This window comes from Nerophis ophidion, linkage group LG21 (genome assembly GCF_033978795.1).
Source record: "Nerophis ophidion isolate RoL-2023_Sa linkage group LG21, RoL_Noph_v1.0, whole genome shotgun sequence".
NCBI lineage: Eukaryota > Metazoa > Chordata > Actinopteri > Syngnathiformes > Syngnathidae > Nerophis > Nerophis ophidion.
The window spans coordinates 10,673,675-10,686,174 of record NC_084631.1 but is presented as its reverse complement, the minus strand read 5'-3'; the positions used below and the strand labels follow the sequence as shown (position 1 = coordinate 10,686,174).

The 12,500-nt window shown below is 44.3% G+C and overlaps 1 protein-coding gene across 10 annotated transcripts in view; it reads left to right on the top strand.

Moving 5' to 3' along the window:
- mag (myelin associated glycoprotein) overlaps nt 1–12,500 on the top strand; it is an 88,209-nt gene that overhangs the window by 75,164 nt on the left and 545 nt on the right. For 7 of the 10 annotated variants that reach the window (XM_061881886.1, XM_061881887.1, XM_061881888.1 and 4 more), the window contains 3 exons: nt 355–451; nt 3,478–3,531; nt 12,291–12,500. The exon at nt 12,291–12,500 is cut by the window's right edge. In XM_061881886.1, the coding sequence (XP_061737870.1) occupies nt 355–451; nt 3,478–3,531; nt 12,291–12,449 (310 nt within the window). In that variant the 3' untranslated portion in view covers nt 12,450–12,500. The remainder of the gene's footprint in view (nt 1–354; nt 452–3,477; nt 3,532–12,290) is intronic. The other 3 variants (XM_061881884.1, XM_061881893.1, XM_061881892.1) reach the window with 3 other exon arrangements.

Below are 12,500 nucleotides of genomic sequence, written 5' to 3'. Positions count from 1 at the left end.
GTCCAATCTCTGACGGAGAAGACTAATTCTTATGTTCTCCGGCATGAATTCTCACCCTCATACTGCTTTTGTATCCTTGACTCACTAAAAAAAACCAACACAAGTTAACCAGGTTGCCCAGTAATTCGGACCGCCCCCATCCCCCGCCCACTCCCCCACCCCCAAATTCCAATCTTCCCCGAATCATACGAGCGCGACTAAACCCATCCAATTAACGACGCGACTCACATCCACAGCATAACCCGAAACGGAGCGTGTTTTAAAATGGATGCCCAGGCTTGGCGTGTCGCCCTGCGGTGGGCGTCAGCGGAGTCTGACCATGTGACTCCTCCCCCTATTCCACCCCCCTACCAGAGACAATGGCTACCCTAGGCAGGACGTGGTACTGGAGAACCCCGCTTTGTACTACAGCGCAGCCAAGAAGGACAAACAAAATCTGAGGAAGAAAGTGGTGAGACGTGCTGATGTTGCATGACCGTTCGCTCCTTGTTTTTGGGGGGAAAAGTTCCGAGTGGTGGAGTTTGTCGAATTGCCCGACCCCCCCCACCCATCCTCCCGTGCAGGCATCTCTCCCACTAGTTCAGTGTTTTTCAACGCAGTCTGGTGTGCCGTGGGAGATCATCTAGTTTCACCTATTTGGGTTAAAAATATTCTTTGCAAACCAGTAATTATAGTCCGAAAATGATGTGCTGTTGTCGAGTGTCAGTGCTGTCTAGAGCTCGGCAGAGTAACCCTGTAATACTCTTCCATATCAGTAGGTGGCAGCGGGTAACTAATTGCTTTGTAGATGTCGGAAACAGCGGCAGGCAGTGTGAAGGCAAAAAAGGTGTCTAATGCTTAAAGGGGAACATTATCACAATTTCAAAAGGGTTAAAACCAATAAAAATCAGTTCCCAGTGGCTTGTTGTATTTTTTGAAGTTTTTTTTCAACATTTTACCGGTCCCGGAATATCCCTAAATAAAGGTTTAAAGTGCCTTATTTTCGCTATCTTCGAAACCACTATCCATTTCCCTGTGACGTCATACAGGGCTGCCATTACAAACAACATGGCGGTTACCACAGCAAAATATAGCGATATTAGCTCGGATTCAGACTCGGATTTCAGTGGCTTAAGCGATTCAACAGATTACGCATGTATTGAAACATATGGTCGGAGTATGGAGGCAGATAGCGAGAACGAAATTGAAGAAGAAACTGAAGCTATTGAGCGAATAGCTATTGACGCTATTCGGCCATAGCGTGGGTGTACCTAATGAAGTGGCCCATAGCATGGCTGCCTTATTAGCATCGCCGGTAAAATGTGCGGACCAAACGATCAGGACTTTCGCATCTTGTGACACTGGAGCAACTTAAATCCGTCGATTGATAAGTGTTTGTTTTGCATTAAATGTGGGTATCTAGTTTCAAATGTACATACAGCTAGCGTAAATAGCATGTTAGCATCGATTAGCGTAGCATGTAAGCATCGATTAGCTGGCAGTCATGCCGTGACCAAATATGTCTGTATAGCACATAAGTCAACAACATCAACAAAACTCACCTTTGTGATCTAGTTGACTTAATCGTTGCAAATGCATCTGCAGGTTATCCATACATCTCTGTGCCATGTCTGTCTTAGCATCACCGGTCAAATGTGAAGACACTCTGGTACATTCAATGGGGGTCTGGCGGCAGATTTCTTGCCAGTGGTGCAACTTGAATCCCTCCCTGTTAGTGTTGTTACACCCTGACGAGGCATGATGTCTCCAAGGTTCCAAAAAATAGTCGAAAAAACGGAAAATAACAGAGCTGAGACCCGGTGTTTGTAATGTGAAAATAAAAATGGCGGCTGTGTTACCTCGGTGACGTCAGGTTCTGACGTCATCGCTAAAAGACCGATAAACAGAAAGGCGTTTAATTTGCCAAAATTCACCCATTTAGAGTTCGGAAATCGGTTAAAAAAATACATGGTCTTTTTTCTGCAACATCAAGGTATTTATTGACGCTTGCATAGGTTTGGTGATAATGTTCCCCTTTAAACCAAAAATAAACAAAAGGGGAGTGTCCCTAAGAAAAGGCATTGAAGCTTAGGGAAGGCTATGCAGAACGAAACTAAAACGGAACTGGCTACAAAATAAAGAAAAACAGAATGCTGGACGACAGCAAATACTTACTGCTGAGCAAAGACGGCGTCCACAAAGTACAACCAAACATGACATAACAATCACTAATGTCCCCACAAAGAAGGATAAAAACACCTGCAACATTCTTGATGGCTGAAACAAAGTAGATGCGGGAAATATTGCTCAAAGGAAGACATGAAACTGCTACAGGAAAATACCAAAAAAAAGGAGAAAAAGCTACTAAAATAGGAGCACAAGACAAAAACTAAAACACTACACACAGCAAAAAAGTCCAAATAAGTCACGAGGTGATGTGACAGGTGGTGACAGTCCACCTACTTTGAGACAAGAGCTATATTGATGCATGCTTGCTTATGCTTTACAGCAGGGGTCGGGAGCCTTTTTGGCTGAGAGAGCCAAAAAGCCAAATATTTTCAAATGTATTTCCGTAAGAGCCATATAATATTTTTTTTTAACAACTAAACATGTGCATTTTTAAGTAAGACCAACATTTCTAGGTTATAATAGGGCTCTTATTCTTTGTAATAACATTGTTATTCTGAAGCTAACTGTGGAGGGGGCGTGGCCCGCGGGCCTGCAGCGAACTGGGGTGTGCCAGGACCGGCCTCGAAATCAGCGAGAGCTGCGTAGATGGCCCACCTGAGCCTTGTTATCTAATCACCTGTCGCTCTGTTATAAGCAGCAGCCAGGAGGAGAGACGGGGTTGGGGCTGGAGCCAGAGCGCGAGTGAGGACGAAAGAGAAAAATACAATTGCTGGAAAGCAACTGAGAGACTTATTGAAAAATAAAACAATAGTGTAACCATGAAACGGGCTCTCATGTCGGTGTTTGGTGGTCTGAAGAACCCCCAGGAGGACAAGCCCCACACTAACCAATAATAAATACATAACTTCTTAACGCAACTTCTTGAATAGGTGCGGTAGTAAACGGATGGATGGACTAAAAATGCATGAGAATGTTTTATGTTTTGAGCATAATTTTTAACACTTATTACAAGTGGAATTATCCTTTACTTATCATGTTAAGCAATGTCAGCTCAGATTTATCCGAGAGCCAGATGCAGTCATCAAAAGAGCCACATCTGTCTCGCGAGCCATAGGTTCCCTACCCCTGCTTTACAGTCTTCCAACAATTGCGACAACGACTTTTTACTGTCAACTGAGTTTCGTTTTTTTAATGATTTCCGCTGGTGGCGTGCCTCCGGATTTTTTTCAACGCAAAAAAATGTGCCTCGGCTCAAAAAAGGTTGAAAAACACTGCACTAGTTGACCTTTGGAAACACTGTTTTCTCCTGCTTTCATCGCTTCTCTGCGTTTCTTCTGTCTCTTCTTTCTCTCCCTAACTCCTGCACAGCTTAAGACAGAGCTGTTGGGCTCAAAGTTTAACTCCATTCTAGAGGAGACCACGGTAAGGTTCCGAAAAGAAAGCCCGCCGCACGCCGTTTTTTGTTGTTGTTTTTTTTTTGGTGACGCATCCTCGCATACCCGCTTGCGTTTTCTGCACGCTGTTTTTTTCCTCGCATGGCCGCCTCTCCACGGAGTTAAGTTTGTGCCTTGATTTTCAGCTCGCAAATGCAGATTTTTTTTTTTAGCACGGAAAACTCATTTTGCAAGCACATACGGTCGCAATCAAAAGAACATCATGTCATGGTCCAATCATTTTCTACAACTTTTTTTTTTGTTATGATTGAGTGATTGGAGCACATACTTGTTGGTCACAAAAAACATTCATGAAGTTTGGTTCTTTTATGAATTTATTATGGGTCTACTGAAAATGTGAGCAAATCTGCTGGGTCAAAAGTATACTTACAGCAATGTTAATACAAACCCCGTTTCCATATGAGTTGGGAAATTGTGTTAGATGTAAATATAAACGGAATACAATGATTTGCAAATCCTTTTCACCCCATATTCAATTGAATGCACTACAAAGACAAGATAATTGATGTTCAAACTCCTATACCTTTTTTTGTTGTTGCAAATAATACGTAATTAACTTAGAATTTCATGGCTGCAACACGTGCCAAAGTAATTGGAAAAGGGCATGTTCACCACTGTGTTACATCACCTTTTCTTTTAACAACACTCAATAAATGTTTGGGAACTGAGGAAACTAATTGTTGAAGCTTTGAAAGTGGAATTCTTTACCATTCTTGCTTAATGTACAGCTTAAATTGTTCAACAGTCCGGGGTCTTGTTGTCGTATTTTACGCTTCATAATGCGCCACACATTCTCAATGGGAGACAGGTCTGGACTGCAAACGGGCCAGGAATGTACCTGCACTCTTTTACTACGAAGCCACGCTGTTGTAACAAATGGCTTGGCATTGTTTTGCTGAAATAAGCAGGGGCGTCCATGATAACGTTGCTTGGATGACAACATACGTTGCTCCAAAACCTGTATGGACCTTTCAGCATTAATGGTGCCTTCACAGATGTGTAAGTTACCCATGCCTTGGGCACTTATACACCCCCATACCATCACAGATGCTGGCTTTTGAACCTTGCGCCTTGAACAATCCGGATGGTTCTTTTCCTCTTTGTTCCTTAAGACACCCCGTCCACAGTTTCCAAATATGATTTGAAATGTGGATTCGTCAGACCACAGAACATTTTTCCACTTTGCATCAGTCCATCTTAGATGAGCTCGGGTCCAGCGAAGCCGGCGTAGAGTTTTAACTTGCACTTACAGATATAGTGACCAACTGTAGTTACTGACAGTGGTTTTATGAAGTGTTCCTGAGCCCATGTGGTGATATCCTTTACACACTAATGTCGTTTTTTTTTTTATGCAGTACCGCCTGAGGGATCAAAGGTCAGTATTATCATCGCTTACGTGCAGTGATTTCGCCAGATTCTCTGAACCTTTTGATGATTTTACGGACCGTAGATGGTAAAATTCCTAAATTCCTTGCAATAGCTCGTTGAGAAATGTTGTTCTAAAACTTTTCGACAATTTGCTTACAAATTGGTCACCCTCGCCTCATCCTTGTTTGTGAATTACTTAGCATTTCATGGAAGCTGCTTTTATACCCAATCATGGCACCCACCTGTTCCCAATTAGCCTGCACACCTGTGGGATGTTCCATATAAGTGTTTGATGAGCATTCCTCATCTTTATCAGTATTTATTGCCGCCTTTCCCAACTTTTTTGTCACGTGTTGCTGGCATCAAATTATAAAGTTAATGATTATTTGCAGAAAAAAAAAAAGTTAATCAGTTTGAACATCAAATATGTTGTCTTTATAGCATATTCAACTGAATATGCCTTGAAAATGATTTGCAAATCATTGTTTATGTTTACATCTAACACAATTTCCCAACTCATATGGAAACGGGGTTTGTATTTGGTTACATGTCCCTTGGCAAGTTTCACTGCAATAAGGCGCTTTCGGTAGCCATCCAGCTTCTGGTTGAATTTTTGACCACTCATCTTGACAAAATTGGTGCAGCTCAGCTAAACTTGTTGGTTTTCTGACATGGACTTGTTTCTTCAGCATTGTCCACCCGTTTAAGTCAGGACTTTGGGAAGGCCATTCTAAAACCTTAATTTTAGCCCGATGTAGCCATTCCTTTACCACTTTTGACGTGTGTTTGTGTCACACCTGGACATGGACTTGTTTTGCTTCTTCCACTCAAAAGATGATTGGCACGAGCCAGACGACAGTTCAGGTACATATTTGTTTATTTAAACACTATAATAAAGAATAAACAAACTAAGGGCGCTCACAAGGAGGTACAGAACTTGGCTACAAAATACAAACAGGAAAACAAAAACACTTGCACGATGGAATGAATGAACTACGGACATAAACAAAAGGACTTAGCACAAAAGCATTTAACTATGACTATATACAACAACGGCCCTGCGATGAGGTGGAGACTTGTCCAGGGTGTACCCTGCCTTCCGCCCGATTGTAGCTGAGATAGGCGCCAGCGCCCCCCGCGACCCCGAAAGGGAATAAGCGGTAGGGAATGGATGGATGGATATATACAACAACTTACAGCAAGGGTAGCGTGTGTGTGCAGGAAGGCTGGCAAGCAAAGTTCCCAGAACGATGAACAGAAAGCAAATGACTTAAGTAATAGCAGTGGTAATGAGAAACAGGTGTGAGAGCTGAGGGACGGGGCGTGACTAGGATGGCAAGGTGAAAAATCAATGGGTTGGCATGGAAACAAACAAAACCAGGAAATGCAAAACGTGAAGCAAGAGTCCAAAAACAAAACAAAACATGACAAAACATAAACCTCGCTTAACAGGCATGACAGTTTGGGGTCATTGTCCTGTTGGAACACCCAACTGTACTCAAAACCCAACCTCCGGTCTGATGATTTTAGGTTATCCTAAAGAATTTGGAGGTAATCCTCCTTTTTCATTGTCCCATTTCCTCTCTGTAAAGCACCAGTTCCATTGGCATCTGACATCACTTGGAACTTCTGGAGGAAAGTTCTGTGGTCAGATGAAACAATCATATAACTGTTTGGCCACAATACCCAGCAATATGTTTGGAGAAGAAAATGCGAGGCCTTTAATCCCAGGAACATCATACCTACCGTCAAGCATGGTGGTGGTAATATTATGCTCTGGGCCTGTTTTACTGCCAATAGAACTGGTGCTTTACAGAGAGTAAATGGGACAGTGAAAAGGGAGGATTACCTCCAAATTCTTAAGGACAACCTGAAATCATCAGCCCGGAGGTTGGGTCTTGGAACACCCAACAGGACAATGAGCCCAAACACACGTCAAAAGTGGTAAATGAATGGCTAAATCTGGCTAGGATTAAAGTCTTAGAATGACCTTCCCAAAGTCCTGACTTAAACGGGTGGACAATGCTGAAGAAACAAGTCCATGTCAGAAAACCAACACATTTAGCTGAACTGTTCCAATTCAATCAACAGGAGTGGTCAAATATTCAACCAGAAGCTTGTGGATGGCTACCAAAAGCACCTTATTACAGTGAAACTTGCCAAGGGACATGTAACCAAATATTAACATTGCTGTATGTATACTTTCGACCCAGGAGATTTGGTCACATTTTCAGTAGAACCATAAAGATACATTGAAAAAAACAACAACAACTTTGTGGATGTTTTTTGTGACCAATAAGTATGTCCTCCAATCACTCTATCACAAAAAAATAAGAATTGAAAAAATGATTGGAAACTCAAGACAGCCATCTTCTTTACATGTGTATGTAAACTTTTGATCGCGACTGTACGTGGAAATGAATTCAACGGAAACACGGATTCACCGGTCATAGAGTCAATAAAAGAGGACCAAGAACAAATTGGTGCAACACGACCACACAGGTAAGTTGTTTCATTAATTTGGTTAATTGAACCTGAACACCTGCTCAGTGGCCTAGTGCATGGGTGTCAAACTCTGGCCCGCGGGCCAAATTTTGCCCGCCGTGTAATTTCATATGGCCCTTGAGGCAATAATAAATTAACATTAGAGCTGGCCCGCCGGTATTATACAGTGGCGCTAATTTTCATACTTGCCAACCCTCCCGATTTTTCCAGGAGAATCCCGAATCTCCCGGGGCAACCATTCTCCCGAATTTCCACCCGGACAACAATATTGGGTGCGTGCTTTAAAGGTACTGCTTTTAGCATCCTCTACATAAGGGGCGTCAAACTCAAATACAGAGTGGGCCAAAATTTTAAACAGAACAAAGCCGCGGGCCAAAGTTGAACAAATTAATCTTTTAATAGGGACCCAAACAAGTTTTGCAATGAATATTGAACAAGAAAGGCTTAAATAGGGCAGCATGGTGGTACAGGGGTTAGTGCATTTGTCTCACAATACAAAGGTCCTGAGTAATCCTGGGTTCAATCCCGGGCTCGGGAACTTTCTGTGTGGAGTTTGCATGTTCTCCCTGTGACTGCGTGGGTTCCCTCCGGGTACTTGGGCTTCCTCCCATGGAACACATAACGTAATAGTGCAAAATCAACTTTCCAAAAACATCAGTGGTATATTAAATAAAATTTAATAGAAACGGGGCATTATCTTTTTTTATTTGCAGCCTTCTGATGTAAATATCAACATTAACTTTTTCCACAGGCTAATAAATTCGAAAATAAAATAAAAATGAGGTGTCCAGGGTTTGGTGGTAGCGGGGGGGTGTGTATTGTACCGTTCTGGAAGAGTTAGTGCTGCAAGGGTTTCTGGGTATTTGTTCTGTTGTGTTTATGTTGTGTTACGGTGCGGGTGTTCTCCCGAAATGTGTTTTGTCATTCTTGTTTGGTGTGGGTTCACAGTGTGGTGTAACAGTGTTAAAGTTGTTTATACGGCCACCCTCAGTGTGACCTGTATGGCTGTTGACCAAGTATGCATGGCATTCGCATATGTTTGTGTGAAAGCTGCATATTATGTGACTTGGCCAGCACACTGTTTATATGGAGGAAAAGAGGATGTGACGACATGTTGTAGAGGACACTAAAGGCAGTGCCTTTAAGGCACGCGCCCAATACTGTTGTCCGGGGGGATATCGGGAGAATGGTTGCCCAGGGAGATTTTCGAGAAGGGTACTGAACTTCGGGAGTCTCCCGGCAAAATCGGGAGGGTTGGCAAATATGAGTATTAGCGGTGTATTTGGTGTTACCGGCGGGCCAGCTCCAATGTTAATTTGATATTGCCTCAAGGGCCAAATAAAATTAAACGGGCCAGAGTTTGACACCCATGCTCTACAACCTGTCGTCACGTCCGCTTTTCTTCCATACAAACAGCGAGCCGGCCCGGTCACGTAATATATGAGGCTTCTACACACACACAAGTGGACGCAAGGCATACTTGGTCAACAGCCATACAGGTCACACTGAGGGTGGCCGTATAAACAACTTTAACACTGTTACACCACTCTGTGAACCCACACCAAACAAGAATGACAAACACATTTCGGGAGAACATACGCACCGTAACACAACATAAACACAACAGAACAAATACCCAGATCCCCTTGCAGCACTAACTCTTCCGGGATGCTACAATATACACACCCCGCTACCAACAAAACTCGATTTTGCATGTCACTATAAAGTTATATAAGCCCTGCTTGTTCAATATTCAATGCAAAACTTGTTTTGGGTCCCTATTAAAATGTTAAGTTGTTCAACTTTGGTCCGCGGCTTTGTTCAGTTTAGAATTTTGGCCCACTCTGTATTTGAGTTTGACACCCCTGGCCTAGTGGTTAGAGTGTCCGCCCTGAGATCGGTAGGTCGTGAGTTCAAACCCCGGGCAAAGACTATAAAAATGGGACCCATTACCTCCCTGCTTGGCACTCAGCATCAAGGGTTGGAATTGGGGGTTAAATCACCAACAATGATTCCCGGGCGCGGCCACCGCTGCTTCTCACTGCTCCCCTCACCTCCCGGGGGGTGATCAAGGGTGATGGGTCAAATGCAGAGAATAATTTCGCCACACCTAGTGTGTGTGTGACAATTATTCGTACTTTAACTTTAACATTGTGAGTAGCGTTTTATAAACATTGTGGAATAAAGTTTCCTGTACGATCAGTGTCAGAGTTTGGTCCGCATTGCCGGCAATAAGTTGGACCCGTTTTCAGTAAGGGTTGGACTCCGCCAGGTCTGCCCTTTGTCGCCGATTCCGGTCGTAACTTTTATGGACAGAATTTCTAGGCGCAGGCAGAGCGTTGAGGGGATCCGGTTTGGTGGCTGTAGGATTTGGTCTCTGCTTTTTAATAGTTAAAGTTAAAGTACCAATGATTGTGTGGTGAAATTATCCTCTGCATCTGACCCATCCCCATGTTCACCACTTGGGAGGTGAGGGGAGCAGTGAGCAGCAACGGTGTCCACGCTCAGGAATCACTTGCTGATTTAACCCCCAATTCCAACCCTCGATGCTGCGTGCCAAGCAGGGAGGCAATGGGTCCCATTCTTTTAGTCTTTGAAATGAACTCACAACCCTCCAGTCTCAGAACGGACACAGGGCCACTGAGCAGGTTTTCGCAGATTATCTGGTCCTGTTGGCTTCATCTGGCCAGGATCTTCCGCTCTCACTGAATCAGTTCGCAGCCGCGTGTTAAGGGACTGGGATGAGAATCAGTACCTCTGAGACTTGTTCACGAGTGAGGGAAGAGTGGATCGTGAGATGCGGTACGGCGTCTGTAGTGGTGAAGACTTTGTATGGATCCGTCGTACCCATCCCCATCCCCATGTTCACCACTTGGGAGGTGAGGGGAGCAGTGAGCAGCAACGGTGTCCACGCTCAGGAATCACTTGCTGATTTAACCCCCAATTCCAACCCTTGATGCTGAGTGTCAAACAGGGAGGCAATAAGTCCCATTTTTCTAGTCTTTGGTATGAACTCACGACCTTCCAGTCCCAGGACAGACACAGGGCCACTGAGCAGGTTTTCGCAGATTATCTGGTCCTGATGGCTTCATCTGGCCAGGATCTTCCGCTCTCACTGAATCAGTTCGCAGCCGCGTGTTAAGGGACTGGGATGAGAATCAGTACCTCAGAGTCTTGTTCACGAGTGAGGGAAGAGTGGATCGTGAGATGCGGTGCGGCGTCTGTAGTGGTGAAGACTTTGTATGGATCCGTCGTAGATTTACCAGTCGATTTACATTCCCATCCTCACCCATGGTCATGAGGTTTGGGTTATGACCGAAAGGACAAGATCACGGGTACAAGCGGCTGAAATGAGTTTCCTCCGTCGGGTGGCCTGGGCTCCTTCACATCGAGAAGAGCCAGATAAAGTGTCAGAATGCCCCCGAAATCCTCCCTGGGGAGGTATGTAGGGCACGTCTGACCAGTAAGGGTCCATGGGAAAGACCCAGGACACGTTCGGGGTGGACTCTGTCTCCCAGTTGGCCTGGGAACGCCTCGGGATCCCCCGAGAGGAGCTGGACAAAGTGGCTGGGGAGAGCGAATTAAGGGCTTCTATGCTGCTGCCCCCGCCACCCAACCTCGGATAAGCGGAAGAAGATGGATGGTTCAAAGGTTTTTTTTTTGTAGATTTGTCCGCAATTTAACGAGTGATCTACAGTGGGGCAAAAAAGTATTTAGTCAGCCACCGATTGTGCAAGTTCTCCCACTTAAAATGATGACAGAGGTCTGTAATTTTCATCATAGGTACACTTCAACTGTGAGGGACAGAATGTAAAAAAAAATCCAGGAATTCACACTTTAGGAATTTTAAAGAATTTATTTGAAAATTATGGTGGAAAATAAGTATTAGGTCTACCGTTCAAAGCTCTCACTGATGGAAGGAGGTTTTGGCTCAAAATCTCACGATACATGGCCCCATTCATTCTTTCCTTAACACGGATCAATCGTCCTGTCCCCTTAGCAGAAATACAGCCCCAAAGCATGATGTTTCCACCCCCATGCTTCACAGTAGGTGTGGTGTTCTTGGGATGCAACTCAGTATTCTTCTTCCTCCAAACACGACGAGTTGAATTTATACCAAAATGGATACATGGATGATACAGCAAAGATTGGGAGAATGTCATGTGGTCAGATGAAACCAAAATAGAACTTTTTCGTATAAACTCAACTCGTCGTGTTTGAAGGAAGAAGACTACTGAGTTGCATCCCAAGAACACCGTACCTACTGTGAAGCATGGGGGTGGAAACATCATGCTTTGGGGCTGTTTTTCTGCTAAGGGGACAGGACGATTGATCCGTGTTAAGGAAAGAATGAATGGGGCCATGTATCGTGAGATTTTGAGCCAAAACCTCCTTCCATCAGTGAGAGCTTTGAATGGTTGACCAAATACTTATTTTCCACCATAAGTTACAAATAAATTCTTTAAAATTCCAAAAATGTCTGTAATTATTATAAATCAGTAATTATTGTGTGTTATTGTGAATAATAGCCAACATACAGACAAAAAAATTAAGCACGAAAAACAATTTTATTTTTCGTTAGTTACATTTAGTCTCAAAATGTGCTTGCAAAATAAAATGTTCTGTGCTCAGAGTCTCCCCCAAGGCACAAATATAACGTCATACCTCATGGCTAACCCAAACTAACCTCACACATCTCATGTCTTCCTGTCCCACTCGTAACGCTACTACTAGTTTGTCATGATACTCTGTGATCTTGGCTGGGGGCGCGGGTGGATTGGTGGGTGGGTTGGGTGTGTGGTTGGGAGCCCTAGGGTCGGTCTCTGGCCGCTGATCCGTGCATTTTGTGCGCAGGGAGAAGACGGGGATTTCCACCCTCCGGGCTCTCTGGAAGGAATGGAGAGGCGAGAGCTGAACTACGCCGCTCTGGAGTTTGGTGGGGCCAGGCCCAGGGAGGGGGCCTCGGGGAGGGGGGATGACGGGGGCAGCTACGCGGAAATCAAAGCCAAATGAAACGCGATCCTTCCCTGATGCCTCGGCCACGCGAGACGCAGCGCAACACAA